Source organism: Castanea sativa, chromosome 12, assembly GCF_040712315.1.
Source record: "Castanea sativa cultivar Marrone di Chiusa Pesio chromosome 12, ASM4071231v1".
NCBI classification, from domain to species: domain Eukaryota; kingdom Viridiplantae; phylum Streptophyta; class Magnoliopsida; order Fagales; family Fagaceae; genus Castanea; species Castanea sativa.
Window position 1 is genome coordinate 20689371 of NC_134024.1, and position 16734 is coordinate 20706104.

Below are 16734 nucleotides of genomic sequence, written 5' to 3' on the forward strand. Positions count from 1 at the left end.
GCACTGTTCATTGTCCATGAACAGTGCATTTAGGCTTATGAACAGTAAAAATTTTGTGAACAGTAACTTTTTTATTATTATTTTTTATTATTTTCAGTTTTCAGCAAAATAAGCAGTATCCAAACAGACCCTAATTATGTATCTTTGGAATTTGTCAGTGAAAAACCATCTTATGACATAACAAACTTGTGGTATTCCTTATCTTTCTATATACTTAAATGTTTCAATGCCTTTTAAAAATCAATTGATTTTGCAGCAAAAAGAACTCATGGAGGATCAATTGATAATAAAATTCTAGTTAGGTGTGTTCTTGATTATAGAAACATGTATTTTTTAGTTCACTCCATCTACTAACTTAAGCTTTTTGATTGGATGCTCTAACATGATATCAAAGTCGGAATCCGTTAATTCTTAGTCTCAACTTGTCAGGCGAATTAGTCTTTGTTTTGGTTTTGGTTGGGTTTTGGACCTGTTTATCTCAAATAAGTTTAGGGACACAAATGTTACTACTTTTTTCATAACTATTGTGATTGATACAAAATAAAAATGGTCAGTAATGGCCCCATGTGAGAATCTTCTAATCACAACTCATCGCATTAAGTACTTGCACTAGTCAGTGCAAAATAGAAAAAGTGCATAATTTTACACATTTTTGCTCTAAATCTACCCATATCAGTGGCTCTATATTACTGTGCATTTCCATTTTTGCTACAGTAACTATATATATTTACATGGTTACGATAACTTTCTATTTGATTTTTTAATTTTTTTTTTCTTTCCTCTCTCATCCTACTCTTTGCCTCTCTCATTTGATTCTCTCTCTTCCTCTACTCTCTTTCTCCTCTATCTTCTCTTGAATCTAATAACAAATCCATACAAATCATCAAATTCTTCAAACTTATTCTAAATCTAGATTCCAAATTTATCAAAACCTCTCCTAAAAAAACATTAAACCTATATAAATAATCAAACCCAAATTGCAAAAGAAGAAGAAGAGGAAGGAGGAGACTAAGAAGGAGAAGAAGAAAAAGAAAAAAGAAAGAAGAAAAAGGAGAAAGAGAAAAAGAAAGAAAGACTATGTTTAGAGAAAAGAGTTTGGAGTGTGTGAAGGTGGGTGGGGTGTGAAATAATAAAATAAAAATAGTGAAAAAATATTATTTAAATAAAAATGGTCTATAATAGATAATCTGATGTGAGTTTTTTTATAAAGTGGTTGTGTAAAATAAAAATAAAGTAGTTTGTTATGCTAAAATAGATGGAAACTTTTGGACGGACTGATGCGAATGCTTTAATTTGGGTAAAAAGTTGTATATTAGACCTCTTAACTTAAGCTTTTGGATATTCTTAACACTAACCAACTTTTTTATAAAAATACTTACTACTTTATGTTACATGAACCACTTTTATTTCAAAAGTTTTGAATTTAAATGGGCTACTAAACAAATGATGATTTAATTGATCAATCTCTGAAAGAAGTCTGTAAAACGATAAACTAATGAGAGTTTAAGTTCAGAGATATAAAAATTTTCACAATTTTTTTCATAATTGTTGTGATTGGCTCAAGTTATTTTAAAAAAATATTTTAACCACAACTTATCACATAATTATTTTAAGTACTCTTTTTAGAGAGTTCCAACTTATGACGTTCACTTTTAATGATTATTCTTTATTATCAAACCAAAATACAGCCTATGATTGTGTAAAAAGTTATCATAACATTGCTATTATCTTAATTTTAGTTCGTGTTGGAGAGAGAGAGAGAGAGGGAGAGAGAGGTGTTAAGGAAATCCTTATTTAAATCAAGCACTTGCTATAGAAAACTATGGATAAAGTTTCTCTCCAAACTAGTTTGGAGAAAAACCCTTCAAACTCTTTCTATATATTTTTATTAGATGTGGATTTTAAAAATCTAACTATTGGATTGCATGTTTCGTATGTTCTTAATACACATCCTAAATTTCGTTCAAATTAGATGTTATTTATTATTTGATCACTAAACTTATTTTTTATGCATAATTTTGAATCACAAAAACTTGAAATTTAAACTCTTAGTTGATGACATAACGATTGATATTTTATCTTCTTAAAATTTTGCAAGCATGGAGGACAAAATAAAAACATACAATCCAATTGTTAGAATTTCAAAATTTACATAAGATAAAAAGATATTAATAGAGTTTAGAGGATTTCTCTCCAAACTAATTTGTAGAGAAACATTTTCCAATCGAGCTTGAGAGAAACCTTTTCCAATAAAAAGAGTGTATTCAACTTACGATTTTTGTTTAAAAAATAATAAGTGTGCAATAATATGTGTATTTAAGCCTTATCAACGGTTTTATGAAACATTTTAACTCTACATACGTGTCTTTTGATGAAATATAACACTATGGGTATAAATAGAGGCTTATGTTCACATAAAAAATAACTCCACAAAATATTAAGTTAGAGAGAAACACAAGAAATTCTGTGGTTATTCTCCATAATTGCTATCTGTAGAACCCAACAACTTGGTTGTATCTTGGTGACAAGTTTGCGATAACCCTTTATCAACATTAATGTGGGGGCAAATAGTGTCTAAGGAGAACAATTTTGTGCCTCTAAGTTATCTAGTTCTGTTTTGTCTTTTGTGTTATCATTGTTCTTCTTTTATTACTTTGTATGTTATTTCCTACATGTGCTTCAATTAATTTTGTCATGCATTAAATATGTAAAGTTATAAATAGTTAGAGTGTATTTCTTTCTACTTTTTTTTTTTTTTTTTTTTTGGAAATTAGTTAAGAGTAATAGAGTATTAAAATCCTACAAATTTTACTAAATAAGTTTTATAAATTTATGTTTCGCCGCGCACAAAAACTATTTCAATATTTATTTATTATGTTATTAAAGTGACACTAATCGTGTCCAATACTACAAACTACTGATATGTTGAGTGGTTATTAATAAATGCAAAAGTGATATTAATAATGAGTCTAGATGAAAACTAATAAAAAACTAATGACATTAACAATTTTTAAAAATAGTATAAAATAATTTGTGGCTGTAGCATTACTCATAAAATTTATAGTAAATTAGTAATATATATATATATATATATATATATATATAAATGGTCTGGAATTGGAGATATTGATATAGCCACATTAACCCATATGTCTAGTACGCTACAGTTATATATAGTAATACAATGTTTGGGTCTTGCCGTCTTGGTATTTATTGTATTCTGTTTATGGAATGAAATATTTTTGTATAAATTAGACAAGAATCTTAGGATCCAATTCTTCAATTTTTTTTATATTTAATCATGTAAAGAGTTGGTGGTATCCTGAAGGGCCTAAACTTATGTAAATGTTGTCAAGATGAATCCTGATAGCGACGTATTACCATCGTCTTCATCAATGAGTTATTATTATAAATCCAACATGTGATTTTTTTTTTAAAGGGAAAATCCAACATTTGATTAAAGATTGATCATGACAACATAAACATAAGTTCAGGTCCTTCAGGTTGCTACCGACTCTTAGCATGCACGATTAGATAAAACCATGAATTCTTTGCTTATAAAAACAAACCGTGATTTGTTAATGGGCAAGTATTGATTACATTTATGGTCTATTTGGATTGTGATAGAGTGAAGAGAATAGAGTAGAGTTTGAATACTTGAAACTTGATATATCTTCTTAATTTTAAAGCAACAAAGATGAATGACTTATTTGTAAAAACAAAAACAAAACAAAAAGTGTGTAATGAAGTTTTCAATTCAGAAAAAAGAAAAAGAAAAAAAGGTGCGTGATGTGTTTCTGCATGTGCATTTTAATATTAATTAATAAATAAAATATAAAATGTCATATAATTATGAAATTGATTTGGATTAAAAAGGGTTGGTAATTAAATATATATATCACCAAATAACCCATGACTCACAGCCCTTACTAATGAGACCTATGAGTAGCCCACAAGTTGAATAGGATAAGCTATGGGCTAGTTTTTTCTATTAAATATATATCCTAATCACTAATATAAAATTTTGTTAAAAATATACTATATATTAAAATAATTAAGTATAAAATTGTAAAGTTTCAAAACCTTAAGTGGCACAATATTATAATATCAACCAAACAATTTTGATTCTATACATAGGGAAAATTTTGTTATACACTCATTATTGCACATTCCATATACACTCTTTAAAATCGTGTTTTTGCAATTTCAAAATATGATTTCAAAGGAGTACATACATCTGAATAGATAGCTACTCAGAAGCAAGAGACTTAAAGAATTTTGGGAAAACTCTCACACGAACTGGAGGTAAATGTGGTCGCAAGTGAAGCATGGGGGCTTTAATTTATGACACACTTGGGTTGGCAAAACTTATTAACGAAGAGCTAAGTCTCTGCTCTCTAGTAGTTAATATCTGCCTTTACAAGCAAGTATAATTAACAGCGCCACTAATTCCACTGGGCTTTGTTTGTCTCACATATTTTTAGTAACATCCTCTTTATACATCATGTGTTAAATGTTGATATTCTTGAAAAATATGAACAACAGAAATGTGGAATTCACATTTTAGTATTTTACACAGTATGCATGGAGTGTGTGATTTCAATGTAGTCTACATCTGTAATTCTGTCGCAGTATACCATTGAGTGCGCTAGAAATGACATTGTTTTAGTAAAATTTAATAGCTTTATCATTTTCTATATATATAAAATTTACACAATGTCGAGGCTAAGTTTTGCTAAAGGCCCGATAGGCCCACGCGAAGCAAAACTCAAAGCCTTGGGACCAAGTATCTTTGTTTTATGATACTTTATTTCATCCTATGCATGGCCCAAATCCATGTACTCTAAGTGAAAGTAAAGGAGTGTGGTATGGGGAGTAAAAATAGAGCTTATTTTTGGTTTTACATGGGCACAAGATATAAAGTTTGCAAACTTGGTTAGTGGCACTTGCAAAATCAAGAGGCCCATGAATAAACCCAAGTGCTAGCAAGTAACACCCAAAAGGGTACCAGAGCTGCTCTATGTGACTAAAAATTTGGCCTAACCACATATACCCATAAGAAGCATGCCAACTTCATTTAATGCTAGTTAACGAACTTTGGCAAATTTAATAGGATCCCTAGTTGCCATTTTGGCCCAAAAAGGGTTTTAGTAAATCAGGATTAATCAACAAGTTACCCAAATTATGATTAAATCAGTTCACCCTAATATCTAAGCAAAAAAGAAAAAAAAATCCTAAAGTTTTCCATCCCATAAGGAATACAACAGATAAAAGTTCTAATACATATTCAAAGATGGATCATAGGAGCATTTTAGACCTACTAAAAAATCTTGGTGTTGTGGGTTCTAGTTAACTCAACTAATAAAGTATTTTGTCATTAAATAAGAGATTGGGGATTCAATCTCCGCCTACATCAAAAACCAATTGGTATCTTGATTTGATAATAAAGAGAAATCATTAGGAGTGGCTACTATAAGTGTAAACTCTCTAAAAAAAATTTAAAAATTAAAAAAAAAAAAAAAAAAGCCTCGGTGCCAAGCCTTGCATTAATCAACCATTAAAACTCTTCTTTCCAAACACACTTATCCTAATGCAACAATTAAAACCATCTGAAGTAGTAGTTCTACGGGTATATACCTAGTAGTGCCCTCTCTCTCTCTCTCTCTCTCTCTCTCTCTCTCTCAATTTTCTTTATTTTCCTCATTCTGCTGTACTTGTGATTCATAAATATTGAAAGTATTGTTTCACCTATTTTTCCTCTTGCAAGTTCATGTCTTTCGACTAATTCTTTGTTGTGAACCATTAGCCTTTATTAGACATATAGAGTACTATGGCGCACCCTTAGCATAATGATCACTTTACAAGTACAAGTTCTTGTGGGTTGGGGGGATAAGGGCTAGAGTTCAAATATTCAGGAGAGAGTTTTACACACATACAATTACAAGTTACTTTTTTTTTTTTTTTTTTTTTGAGGATGTCAATTACAAGTAGCTTAAGTCCTAAAATTTGCCAAGACCCTTGTAACTTAATTGGTTCCATGGTTTTCAATGCGGACCGTTCAAAGAACTGGAAAGTGGAGAGGTTCAAGGTTTTTAAGTTTGAACCTAGGTTCAACCGAGGTCGAACCGTAATGACGATATAATTAATTTAATAGTAATAAAATACAAATAAATTTATTAAAATGGTAAACATAAACAAAATTTTACTAAATGCATGTATAAAAACATTTAAACAACTTTCAAATGAATTTTCACCATTTTTATAAGGTTAATAGAAAATGTTAGGTTCTAAGACTTTAGGAACTAAATGTATTAGAACTTCATTTTGTATATGTTGGCAAACCATGATCAAAACAATGAGTCTAGGTTTAGGCTGGCTCAAAGCGTGTTTAAGTTTAAGTTTGAATTGAGTGTTTTGTAGGAATTTAATGTGTAAATCTGCAAGACTCGATCGATCGAAAATCATGGATTAGCAAATTCTGCAGAAAGTTTAAACGCAGCCCAAGCCCATATGACGTGTAGGGTTAAGTGTTTTATTTCAACTATAAAAGGAAAAACCCTAGCCACGTTTTAGAAGTCTCTGAATAGCTTTGTGTTTTCTCTAATGTGAGATTTGAGATGTGTTTACCTTAAAACACAAGAAAAGCTCTACCGATATCAAGATTTGGTGTTGATTCAGTTGCTGCACAAAGATCCTTCAAAGTACAAAACCTTTAAGTGGAGTCTCACAATCACAAGTAGGAGAACTTGTGTTTGGTGCAAATTCAAGGAAAAAAGTAGTCCGTGGACTCGGAGTTGTTACGTGGTCATGGTAGTAAATTTTCTACATGAGGTAGCATTAGGATGTTAGTGATCTAAGTCCTATTGTAAAACTTCAATTCTTTCACAGTGGATTTGTTTTTTTACCTTAAGGATAATTAGGTCAAATCCTCCTCAAGTTTTTTATTGCTTTGGTTTTCTTGAGTCATCAGATCTTTGTGTTCTTTACTTTCCACATTATATTTGTTTTTTTTTTCGCAATTGTTTAACCTAGACTTGAATAACAAACTTGTTAATCAACTTGGCTTAATATTAAGTTAAACATATTATGCTAAGGGGTCTAAAAACTCAACAGAAAATAATAAGTATAAACAACCTTTAAAAACAACACTCTATACATGATTCTATAGGGCTAGGGTTCAAGTTTTCAAGAGAGAGCTTTACACACATATACATTTACAAGTTTTTTTTTTTTTTTAAGGATGTCAGTTACAAGTTACTTGAGTCTTGAAATTTGCCAAAAGTCTTGTAACTTAATTGGCTCTAAGGTTTTCAATGAGACCATTCAAAGATCCAGAAAAGGGAGAAATTCAAGATTTTTAAGGTTCAACCGAGGTCGAATCATAATGATGTCATAATTAATTTAATAGTAATAAAATACAAATAAATGTATTAAAATGGTAAAAATTAACAAAATTTTACTATAAACATGTCTAAAAACATTTAAACAACTTTCAAACAACTTTTCACCATTTTTATAAGGTTAATAGAAAATAATAAAGTATAAACAACCTTTAAAAACAACAATCTATACATGATTCTATAGCACTATGAGACTATCCTTCAATTTTTCTCTTTATTTTTAGTTCTTACTAATTTACATTGCTACTAATTTATATTCTTGTTAATTATTAGGGATGATATTTGTTGACTCAAACTTGTTTGTTTACTATTATATTTCCAATAGTATCACCTAAGGGCCCTTACCAAAGGTAAATTAAAACATTTAAAATTAATAATTATTTTTTCATTTCTTATTTTATAATATTAAACCTGAATCATGATATTCAAACTTCCCTAAATGAAATTGATCTTGGTTTGATTAATATCTATATTGATTTTGCAAGTTGAGGTGAATGGAAAATTATATTGTTATGTGAAGTTGCAAGAGTGATTTTGACAAATTAAAATTGTTTCATGCTTTAAAGTTTATTTTTACTTGTGTGTAACTTTGTGCAACCTAAGCCTAGGGTCGGCCTTGTCTTCAAGTACCTGAAGTTTTGTTTATATTGTCAAGATTAATCTTGAAGGTTTCATTTCATTATTGTCATCATCGATGAGTTCCTCTGACATGTGATTCAAAATTGATAGGTTTAGGCCCTTCTCCAGCTCTTTTTGAACTGAGTTTGTCAATTATGGACAGGGGATCCACGCCTTGTTTGTTATCACTTTGTAATTATCTTCTTTTTTTTTTAGTAAAGTTATTTCTATCTTCTCTTAAACCAAAAAAAAAAAAGAGAGAGGGAGAAAAAAACTCACCAGATCTTTACTTGAATTGATAAAATCATGCATTATTTCCATGGGGAAAAAAAGGTTGTTAGGACCGGCCTAGGCCTAAGTAATTTAGGCCATGACCTAGGGGCCCATTAGAAATAGAAATAAAAATAAAAATTGTGAAGGCAAAAATTGAACTCACCCCCAAAAAAAAGAATGAATCTAATAGAAAAAGGTCGCAAAAATTTGTGGGTGAATGAGAATCAATCTCAGTTAAAGTATTTTACACAAGGAAAAAAAACACAAAAAAAGAAGAAGAAAAAATCTGTGTGTTTGTAGGATTGTCTCCCACATGGTATATTGTCACCATTAACCATTCAATCTATCACATTCACACACTAAACTCTCTCTCTCTCTCTCTCTCTCTCTCTCTCTCTCTCTCTCTCTCTCTCTCTCTCTCTCTCTCTCAATATAAATTTGAAAATTAAATTTCAACTATCCGTCATCATGCATCACTTTATGGTACTAGAGGTAAATTAAAATATTTAAAATTATTGATTAATGTTCATCTATTTTGTTAAATCTTACAATTGATATACAATATTTGATTCTCTAAATAAAATTGATCATGGTATGGTTAATATCAATTCATTGAGTTATGTGTTGAATTTGTTTTTGTTTTTGCAAATTGAGGTCAATGGGGCAATTATATTGTTAAGTAAATTTGCAATAGTAATTCCACACTGTAAAATTTATTCTTATTCTTGTTATACCATAATTTTATATTGTAAATAGTACTTTTTTGTAATTTTTTTATTATAAATAGCTATTAGAAAATATTGATATTATTATTGAAAGAGACATTATTCAAATTGTAAGTAACATTATTATTATTAGTATTGAAAGAGACTTTGCAACCTCTCCCTCTCTCCCTCTAACCCGATCCGACCATGGTCGATTCTCACCATCTCAACCCAGCCATCGTCTCTCACTGCTCATTGCCACCACCTCTTGGTGGCTAGTCTCACATCTCATTGCCACCACAACCACCACCACTGGTGATGACTCTCATTTCTCATCATGAATCCTTCCCTTTATCACTCTCTCTTTGAACCAATCCCAATCCCAATCCCTAACCTCAAATCCTCTCACTCTAACCAGTTCTCTCTAAAATCCTAAAGTCCAAGCTAGTAAGCTCTCAATTGTCTCTCTTTGATCAAAGCTTAACGAACGAGACTTTAAAGTGCATGTAAAATGATGAGTTCCAAAAGGTCATAAACCAAGGATGAGTGAAATTGGTATGGCTGCGCATGAAAGAAATGGTGGCGGGGTTTACTTTTTCTATGAAAATATTTGTAATAAAGAAATCACGTAGGCTGCAAAATTCATCTCCTACCCAAAATTCATCTTCTAAGTATAGTAGTGTTGACATGAACAATCTTCCTTCGGAGCCTAGGTAATAAGAAAATATCTCATTTTGTGATATCGATATATTCAAGTTTTCTTTGATTTTAGATTTTATATAATTTATATTTCTTATTGACCCCCATGAACAAAATCTTGGAACCGCCTCTGCTTGGTATACAAACCTGCGCAAAAAATGAATCATAAAAAAAAAAAAAAGTTTAAATTTTTTTTAATAAAGGTTTGATAAATGGGTTGAGTTCAACCTAGTTGAGCTACGTCCAAATAGTGTTCTTTTTTTCAAAGAAAATTAAATGTAAAAGTAACAACCAAGTGTTCATTCAAATGAGAAACCTAATGTACAACACCTAATGTCTTGTACCTAAATTTTCACCCTCTTTCCTTTTCAGTTTATGTCAAGTCTAATTTTACTAGATCTAGTCCGTACATAAACTTTTTAATAGAAGGGATAGAATTTCACCATATGGCATCCATTATATTTCATAATGATTGCTTTTATCATTAGGTTAAGACATCAATAAAATTTTGGTGTAAGCGAGATTTGAATCTTAAATCTCCTATTCGATGACAAAAGACTTTACTACTCCTTACAAAAATTTGAAATATATATATATATATATATATATCTCACACAAGGAAAGAACACGCCCAACACATCCCAACATATTTGCTTCTACAAGTGCAACCAAAAAAAGATGTTTTGGCAACTCTCACATGAGCTGGAGGTAAACGTGCCCGCTAGTGAAGCGTGGGAGCTTTATGGCAGGCTTGGGTTAGCAAAACTTCTTGTAGAAGATGGAAGTATCTTTGAGAAGATTGAGGTTATAGAAGGTGATGGAGGGATTGGGACTATTCTTAAGAAAGCATATACACCAGGTATGATAATTGATAAAGAAATACAAACTAATAAACATAGAAGTAATCTTGAACCCAACCAATGATGCCAATAAATCTAAGAATTGACTTTGCAGAAATACCCCCCCCCCCTCTCTTTAGTCAGAAATGAATGACTGTTTATGTTTTTATGTTCTCTTTAAAGTTTCGATTTGAATGGTTACTTCCATCTTTTTTTTTTTCATTAATTAAACTTTCTTTTTAATGAATTAGGCTCACATGGGTTTTCTGTGCAAAGAGAGAAGTTCACAAAGTATGACAATGAGAAATGCATGAAAGAACTAGAGGTGATTGAAGGAGGATATCTTGATTTAGGCCTTACTGTTTTTCATGTTCGCTTCGAAATCATAGAGAATGATAATGATTTATGCATAATCAAAAGCACAATTGAGTATGATGTCAAGGAAGAGTCTGTTGCAAATACCTCGTATGTTACTAATGACATAGTAGCAAAAATTGCAAAAGTCGCAAAAAACTATCTCATAAAAAACAATGCTACTAAAAATGCAGCTTAATTGAACAATTATGTACCACGTTCTGGAATAAAATAAAAAATTCGTGGTATTTCTTATCTTTATATATATTTAAGTGTGTGATGAAGTTTTTGAAGATGGTAAATATAAATAATGTATCGAGGAGATGGTAGTTTGGATGGAAGAGATTCCAACTTTCATCCAACACCAGTTGCATCTTGATGTATCTTCCTAATTTTATAGCAGTGAAGACAAATGACTTCTTCACAAAATAAATAAACATTAAAAGAAAAGTGTGTGAAGAAGTTTTCAATTCAGATAAAAAAAAAAGGAAAAAAAAAAGTGTGATGTGTTTCTGCCGATGCATTTTAAAATTAATTAATAAATAAAATATAAACTGTCTTATATACTTATATTTGTGCAATTCATTTGGATTAAAAAGGGTTAGTAAATTTATATGCATCACCAATGAATGTTCAATTAGTGTGTAAAACACCTATGAACGTTTAGACCCCCAAATTACAAATTACCAACACAAGCTTATTATCAAACAATGTATGTACGTAATATGATAATAAGCTAAAACAGAATCAGTAAAACAATCTAAACTGAAATTAATCACAACCATAGCAGTAATTAAAAGGTATAGATTAAGGGAAGAGAGATGCAAATATAAAGACAACACAACGATGTGTTATCGAAGAGGAAACTAAAGTCCTCAGCGAAAAACCTCACCGCCACCCTCCAAGCGGTCAATAATCCACTAGAGACTAAAGTTGGGATACATGAATAGCAGAAGACCCTCCAAGTCTAATCTACCCAGTGCACCTAAGCCCTTCAAGCTTCTTGCTCTAATAGGCTTACGCCGAACCTTGTCTTCTCTAACTTACCGGATCCCGCAATAAGCTCATTGCATCAACCAAAATGAATTGGTCCCTTCAGAACTGCTTCCTAAGAACCAAAATGCCTCCTCATAAATATGGGTATGGTGAGATAAATATTTGGCTAATGTACCTTTCAAGGATGTAACAATGGTAATGGTGAGAGTAGAGAAATTTGGAGAATCAAAAGATAAAGATTGTGGATGAGTCAATCTTGTTTTTCTTTAGGGTTTTTCTCTCAAAATTCTCTCTGGAAGCTTTCTGCATTTCGTGGGTATAAGGGTATTTATAGTAGGATGTGTATGGAATGCGAAGAGTCAGTTACAACCAAACAGGTCATTTTGGCGACTCGAGCTTGCGATTGGAACAAGTTGCAAGTTTGAGTCGCGAGCTAACTGCCTGACCAGCTGGAGGTTTTGTCTGTAGTGCAACATCTGGTGTGACCCTTCAGCTCCCCTTGCATGCTTCACACGTGTGCCATCTTTGGCGACTTGCCAGTCACGAGATCCAGTCGTGAGGCTCTTCTTGAATGCACTCTCTTGAGCTTTTCTTCACACTTTCTCACACATTACCTTTATATGATTCCCACCTAAATATAGGGTTTCTAAATGCTGAATTACAAACAAATTTAGCACGGAATAAAGCCAACAAAATGATTGAATAAATTCAACCTTACAACCAAATAACTCATGACCCACAATCTGGCTTGGTACTATTGAGACCCATTAGTAGTCCACTAAACTAGTGAAATAGGTTGTGACTCATGAGCTAATTTTTCTGTTAAATAGAAATCCTAACCACCAAAATACTTTCTTTTTTTTTTTTACCCTAGATAGTGCTGGCTAGTTACACCCAAAAGGATACCTGAGCTGCTCTATGTGACTAAAAATTTAGCCTGACCACATTTACCCATAAGAAGCATGCCAACTTCATTCAATGCTCATTAACGAACTTTGGCAAATTTAGTAGAATAACTAGTTGTTGTTTTGGCCCAAAAGGGTTTAGTAAAGCAGGATTAATCAAAAAATTACCCAAATTATGATTAAATTAGCTCACCCTAATATCTAAGCAAAAAAGGAAAAAAAAATCTAAAGTTTTCCATCCTATTAGGAATACAGCAGATAAAAGCTCTCATACATATTCAAAGATGGTTCTTAGGAGCATCTTATACCTATTAAAAAGTCTTAGACCTTAGGAGCATCTTAGACCTATTAAAAAGTCTTAGTATTGTGGGTTCCATTTAGCTCAATCGGTAAAGTCTTTTATTGTCGAATAAGTGATTAACAAAATAAAGGTATTAAAATGGTAAACATTAACAAAATTTTACTAAAAACATGTCTAAAAACAATTAAACAAATTTCAAATGAATTTTCACCATTTTTATAAGGTTAATAGAAAATAATAAAGCATAAACAAGTGTAACTATTTGTGATCAGTATTCTTTCAAATAAACAAAATTTTAGTCTAAAATAAAATCATATTCAACATAAATTAATAAATTGTATATTCACATATAAAATGCAAAATTCTTGAACTACTAATAAAATTATCAAATAATAATAATAGGTTGAGAAAAGGTAATAACTAATATGATAAATTGAAAAAGTATAATTTAAACTCAAAATAAATAAAATATTAAATCCAAGAATGGCACATCAAAGAGCTTAGCCTAGTGGTTAGCTTTTCTCTATTAGAGTGCAAGGGTAATATTACTTGAAATGGTAACCTATATGTCTAGTATAATGGTAGCACTAATACAATACAATGGACCTTGGCCTTGCGCCTTGATTGTATTCATCACGTCATTCACTACTATTTAAATTAATTGATCACAAAGTTCACACCACCTTAGGTTCGAATGCTTCATTTTTTGATAAGCAAACGATTCATGGTTTTGTCTAATTATTATTATTATTATTATTATTATTATTTTAATTTACATATCATTGCTGTCCTCATCGATGTGTTCTTCTAACATTTTTTTTTTGATGAGTTCTTCTAACATGTGATTCAAGCTTTGACAACACAGACATAAGTTTTGGTCCTTTAAAGTACCACCAACTCTTTTACGTTGTTGCTTATGAAAAAAATAAAAAACATGAATTGTCAATAGGACGCCTAACAAGGACAGGTGGAGGGAGCATTGCTCCCGGAGCATGTAAGAATTACCCATCTCACTTTTTGTGTTTATTGTTTGTAATGTTTTTGAGTTTTAAGTTTTTGTCTTTTTACACTTTTTGAGTCTCTGACCAAATTTGTGACTTGTGAGTGGGAGTGGTTGTAGGCTAAGTGATTGGGTGGGGCAGTCAATGAGTGGGAGTGGTTGTAGGCTAAGTAAGTGGTTGTAGACTGCTTATGCTTCCATGTTTACTTTAAAGTTTCAATTTGAATAGTTGCTTCCATTTTTTTTTTTTCATCAATTAAACTCTCTTTCTAATGAATTAGGCTGACATGAGTTTTCTGTGCAAAGAGAGGAGTTCACAAAGTATGACAATGAGAAACACATGAAAGAACTAGAGGTAATGGAAGGAGGATATCTTGTTTAGGCCTTACTCTTTTTTGTGTTCGCTTTGAAATCATAGAGAAGGACAATGATTCATGCATAATCAAAAGCACAATTGAGTATGATATCAAGGAAGAAGCTGTTGCAAATACCCCGTATGTCACTACTGACCTTGTAGCAAAAATTGTAGAAATCGCCAAAAATTTTCTCATAAAAAACAAAGCTACTAGAAATGCAAAGTGATTACGAACAATAATATACCACATTATGGAATAAAATAACAAATTCGTGGTATTATTTATCTTTATATGCACTTAAGTGTGTGATGAAGTTTTCGAAGACGGTAAATAAACATAATGTATTTAGGAGATGGTAGTTTGGATAGAAGAAATTCTGTTTTTCATCCAACACCAGTTGCATCTTGATATATCTTCCTTATTTTATGGCAATAAAGATGAATGACTTCTTTATAAAATAAATAAACATTAAAAAAAATGTGTGTGAAGAAGTTTTCAATTCAGAAAAAAAAAAAAGAAAAAAAGTGTGTGACGTGTTTCAGCTGATGCATTTTAATATTAATTAATAAATAAAATATAAAATATCTCACATTTATGCAATTCATTTGGATTAAAAAGGGTTAGTAAATTTATATGCATCACCAAATAACCCATGACCCACAGCCTGGTACCATTGAGACCCATGAGTAGTCCACTAGTTTAGTGAAATAGGTTGTAAGCTAGTTTTTCTGTTAAATATAAATCCTACCCACCAAGATACTTTTGTTTAACCCTAAATAGTGTTGGCTAGTTACACCCAAAAGGATACCTGAGCTGCTCTATGTGACTAAAAATTTAGCCTAGCCACATTTACCCATAAGAAGCATGCCAACTTCATTTAATGCTCGTTAACGAACTTTGGCAAATTTAGTAGAATCCCTAGTTGCCGTTTTGGCCCAAAAGGGTTTAGTAAATCAGGATTAATCAACAAATTATCCCAATTATGATTAAATTAGCTCACTCTAATATCTAAGCAAAAAAGAAGAAATATAAAGTTTTCCATCCTATTAGGAGTGCAACAGATAAAAGCTCACATGCGTATTCAAAGATGGATCTTAGGAGGATCTTAGGCATATTAAAAAGTCTTGCTATTGTAGGTTCCAGTTAGTTCAACTGGTAAAGCCTCTTGTCATCGAATAAGAGATTGACAAAATAAATGTATTAAAATGGTAAACATTAACAAAATTTTACTAAAAACATGTCTAAAAACATTTAAACAACTTACAAATGAATTTCCACCATTTTTATAAGGTTCATAGAAAATAATAAAGCATAAACAAGTGTAACTATTTGTGTTTAGTATTCTTTCAAATAAACAAAATTTTAGTCTAAAATAAAATCATTTTCAACAAAAATTAATAAATTGTATATTCAGATGTAAAAAGAAAAATTCTTGAACTACTAATAAAATTATCAAATAATAATAATAATAATAATAATAATAGATTGAGAAACGGTAATATGATAAATTGAAAAAGTATAATTTAAACTCAAAATAAATAAAATATTAAATCCAGGAATGACACATCAAAGAGCTTAGCCTAGTGGTTAGCTTTTCTGTATTAGAGTGCAAGGGTAATATTACTTGAAATGGCAACCTATATGTCTAATATAATACAATGGACCTTAGCCTTGTGCCTTGATTGTATTCATCACGTCATTCACTACTATTTAAATTAATTGATCACAAAGTTCAAACCACCTTAGGTTCGAATGCTTCCTTTTTTGGTAAGCAAACGATTCATGGTTTTGTCTAATTATTCAATTTAATTTTTTTTTTAATTTACATATCATCGTTATCCTCATCGATGAGTTCTTCTAACATGTGATTCAAGCTTTTGAGAACACAGACATAAGCTTAGGTCCTTTAAAATACCACCAACTCTTTTACATTGTCGCTTATGAAAAAAATTAAAAACATGAATTGTAAATAGGACCACTAACAAGGACCGGTGTAACCCCCCAAAATAGTGAAAACAATAATTGATTTTATCAAAAAAACAAAACAAGTTTGGTGAACCCCATCAGAAAAAGGCCCCAACAATTGTGGATGTGGGTTAATGAGAATCCAACTCAAACAATATCCTATATTATTTCACCCAAAAAAAATAATGATATAGGATAATCTCCCACAACATAGTATATTGTCACAAACGTAGTGCTTAAGATCTGACATGTCAATTTGTTTATTTTAATTAGTTGATTTGACATCATTATTTTAAGGTTTTGTTATTAAATTAATGATGTGGC

The 16734-nt window shown here is 30.9% G+C and overlaps 1 protein-coding gene across 1 annotated transcript; it reads left to right on the forward strand.

Annotated features, from left to right (window-relative positions):
- Window positions 1-10372: 10372 nt before the first annotated feature.
- Window positions 10373-11086, forward strand: LOC142620342 (norbelladine synthase-like). The gene is made up of 2 exons (XM_075793727.1): window positions 10373-10553; window positions 10785-11086. The coding sequence occupies exons 1-2, from the start codon at window positions 10373-10375 to the stop codon at window positions 11084-11086; spliced, it is 483 nt and encodes a 160-aa protein (XP_075649842.1).
- The last annotated feature ends 5648 nt before the right edge of the window (window positions 11087-16734 follow it).

Coding starts and splice junctions, on each gene's coding strand:
- LOC142620342 (XM_075793727.1), top strand. CDS start 10,373: ATGTTTTGGCAACTCTCACATGAGCTGGAGGTAAACGTGCCCGCTAGT. Junction 10,554..10,784: donor TAAGAAAGCATATACACCAG/GTATGATAATTG, acceptor TTAATGAATTAG/GCTCACATGGGTTTTCTGTG.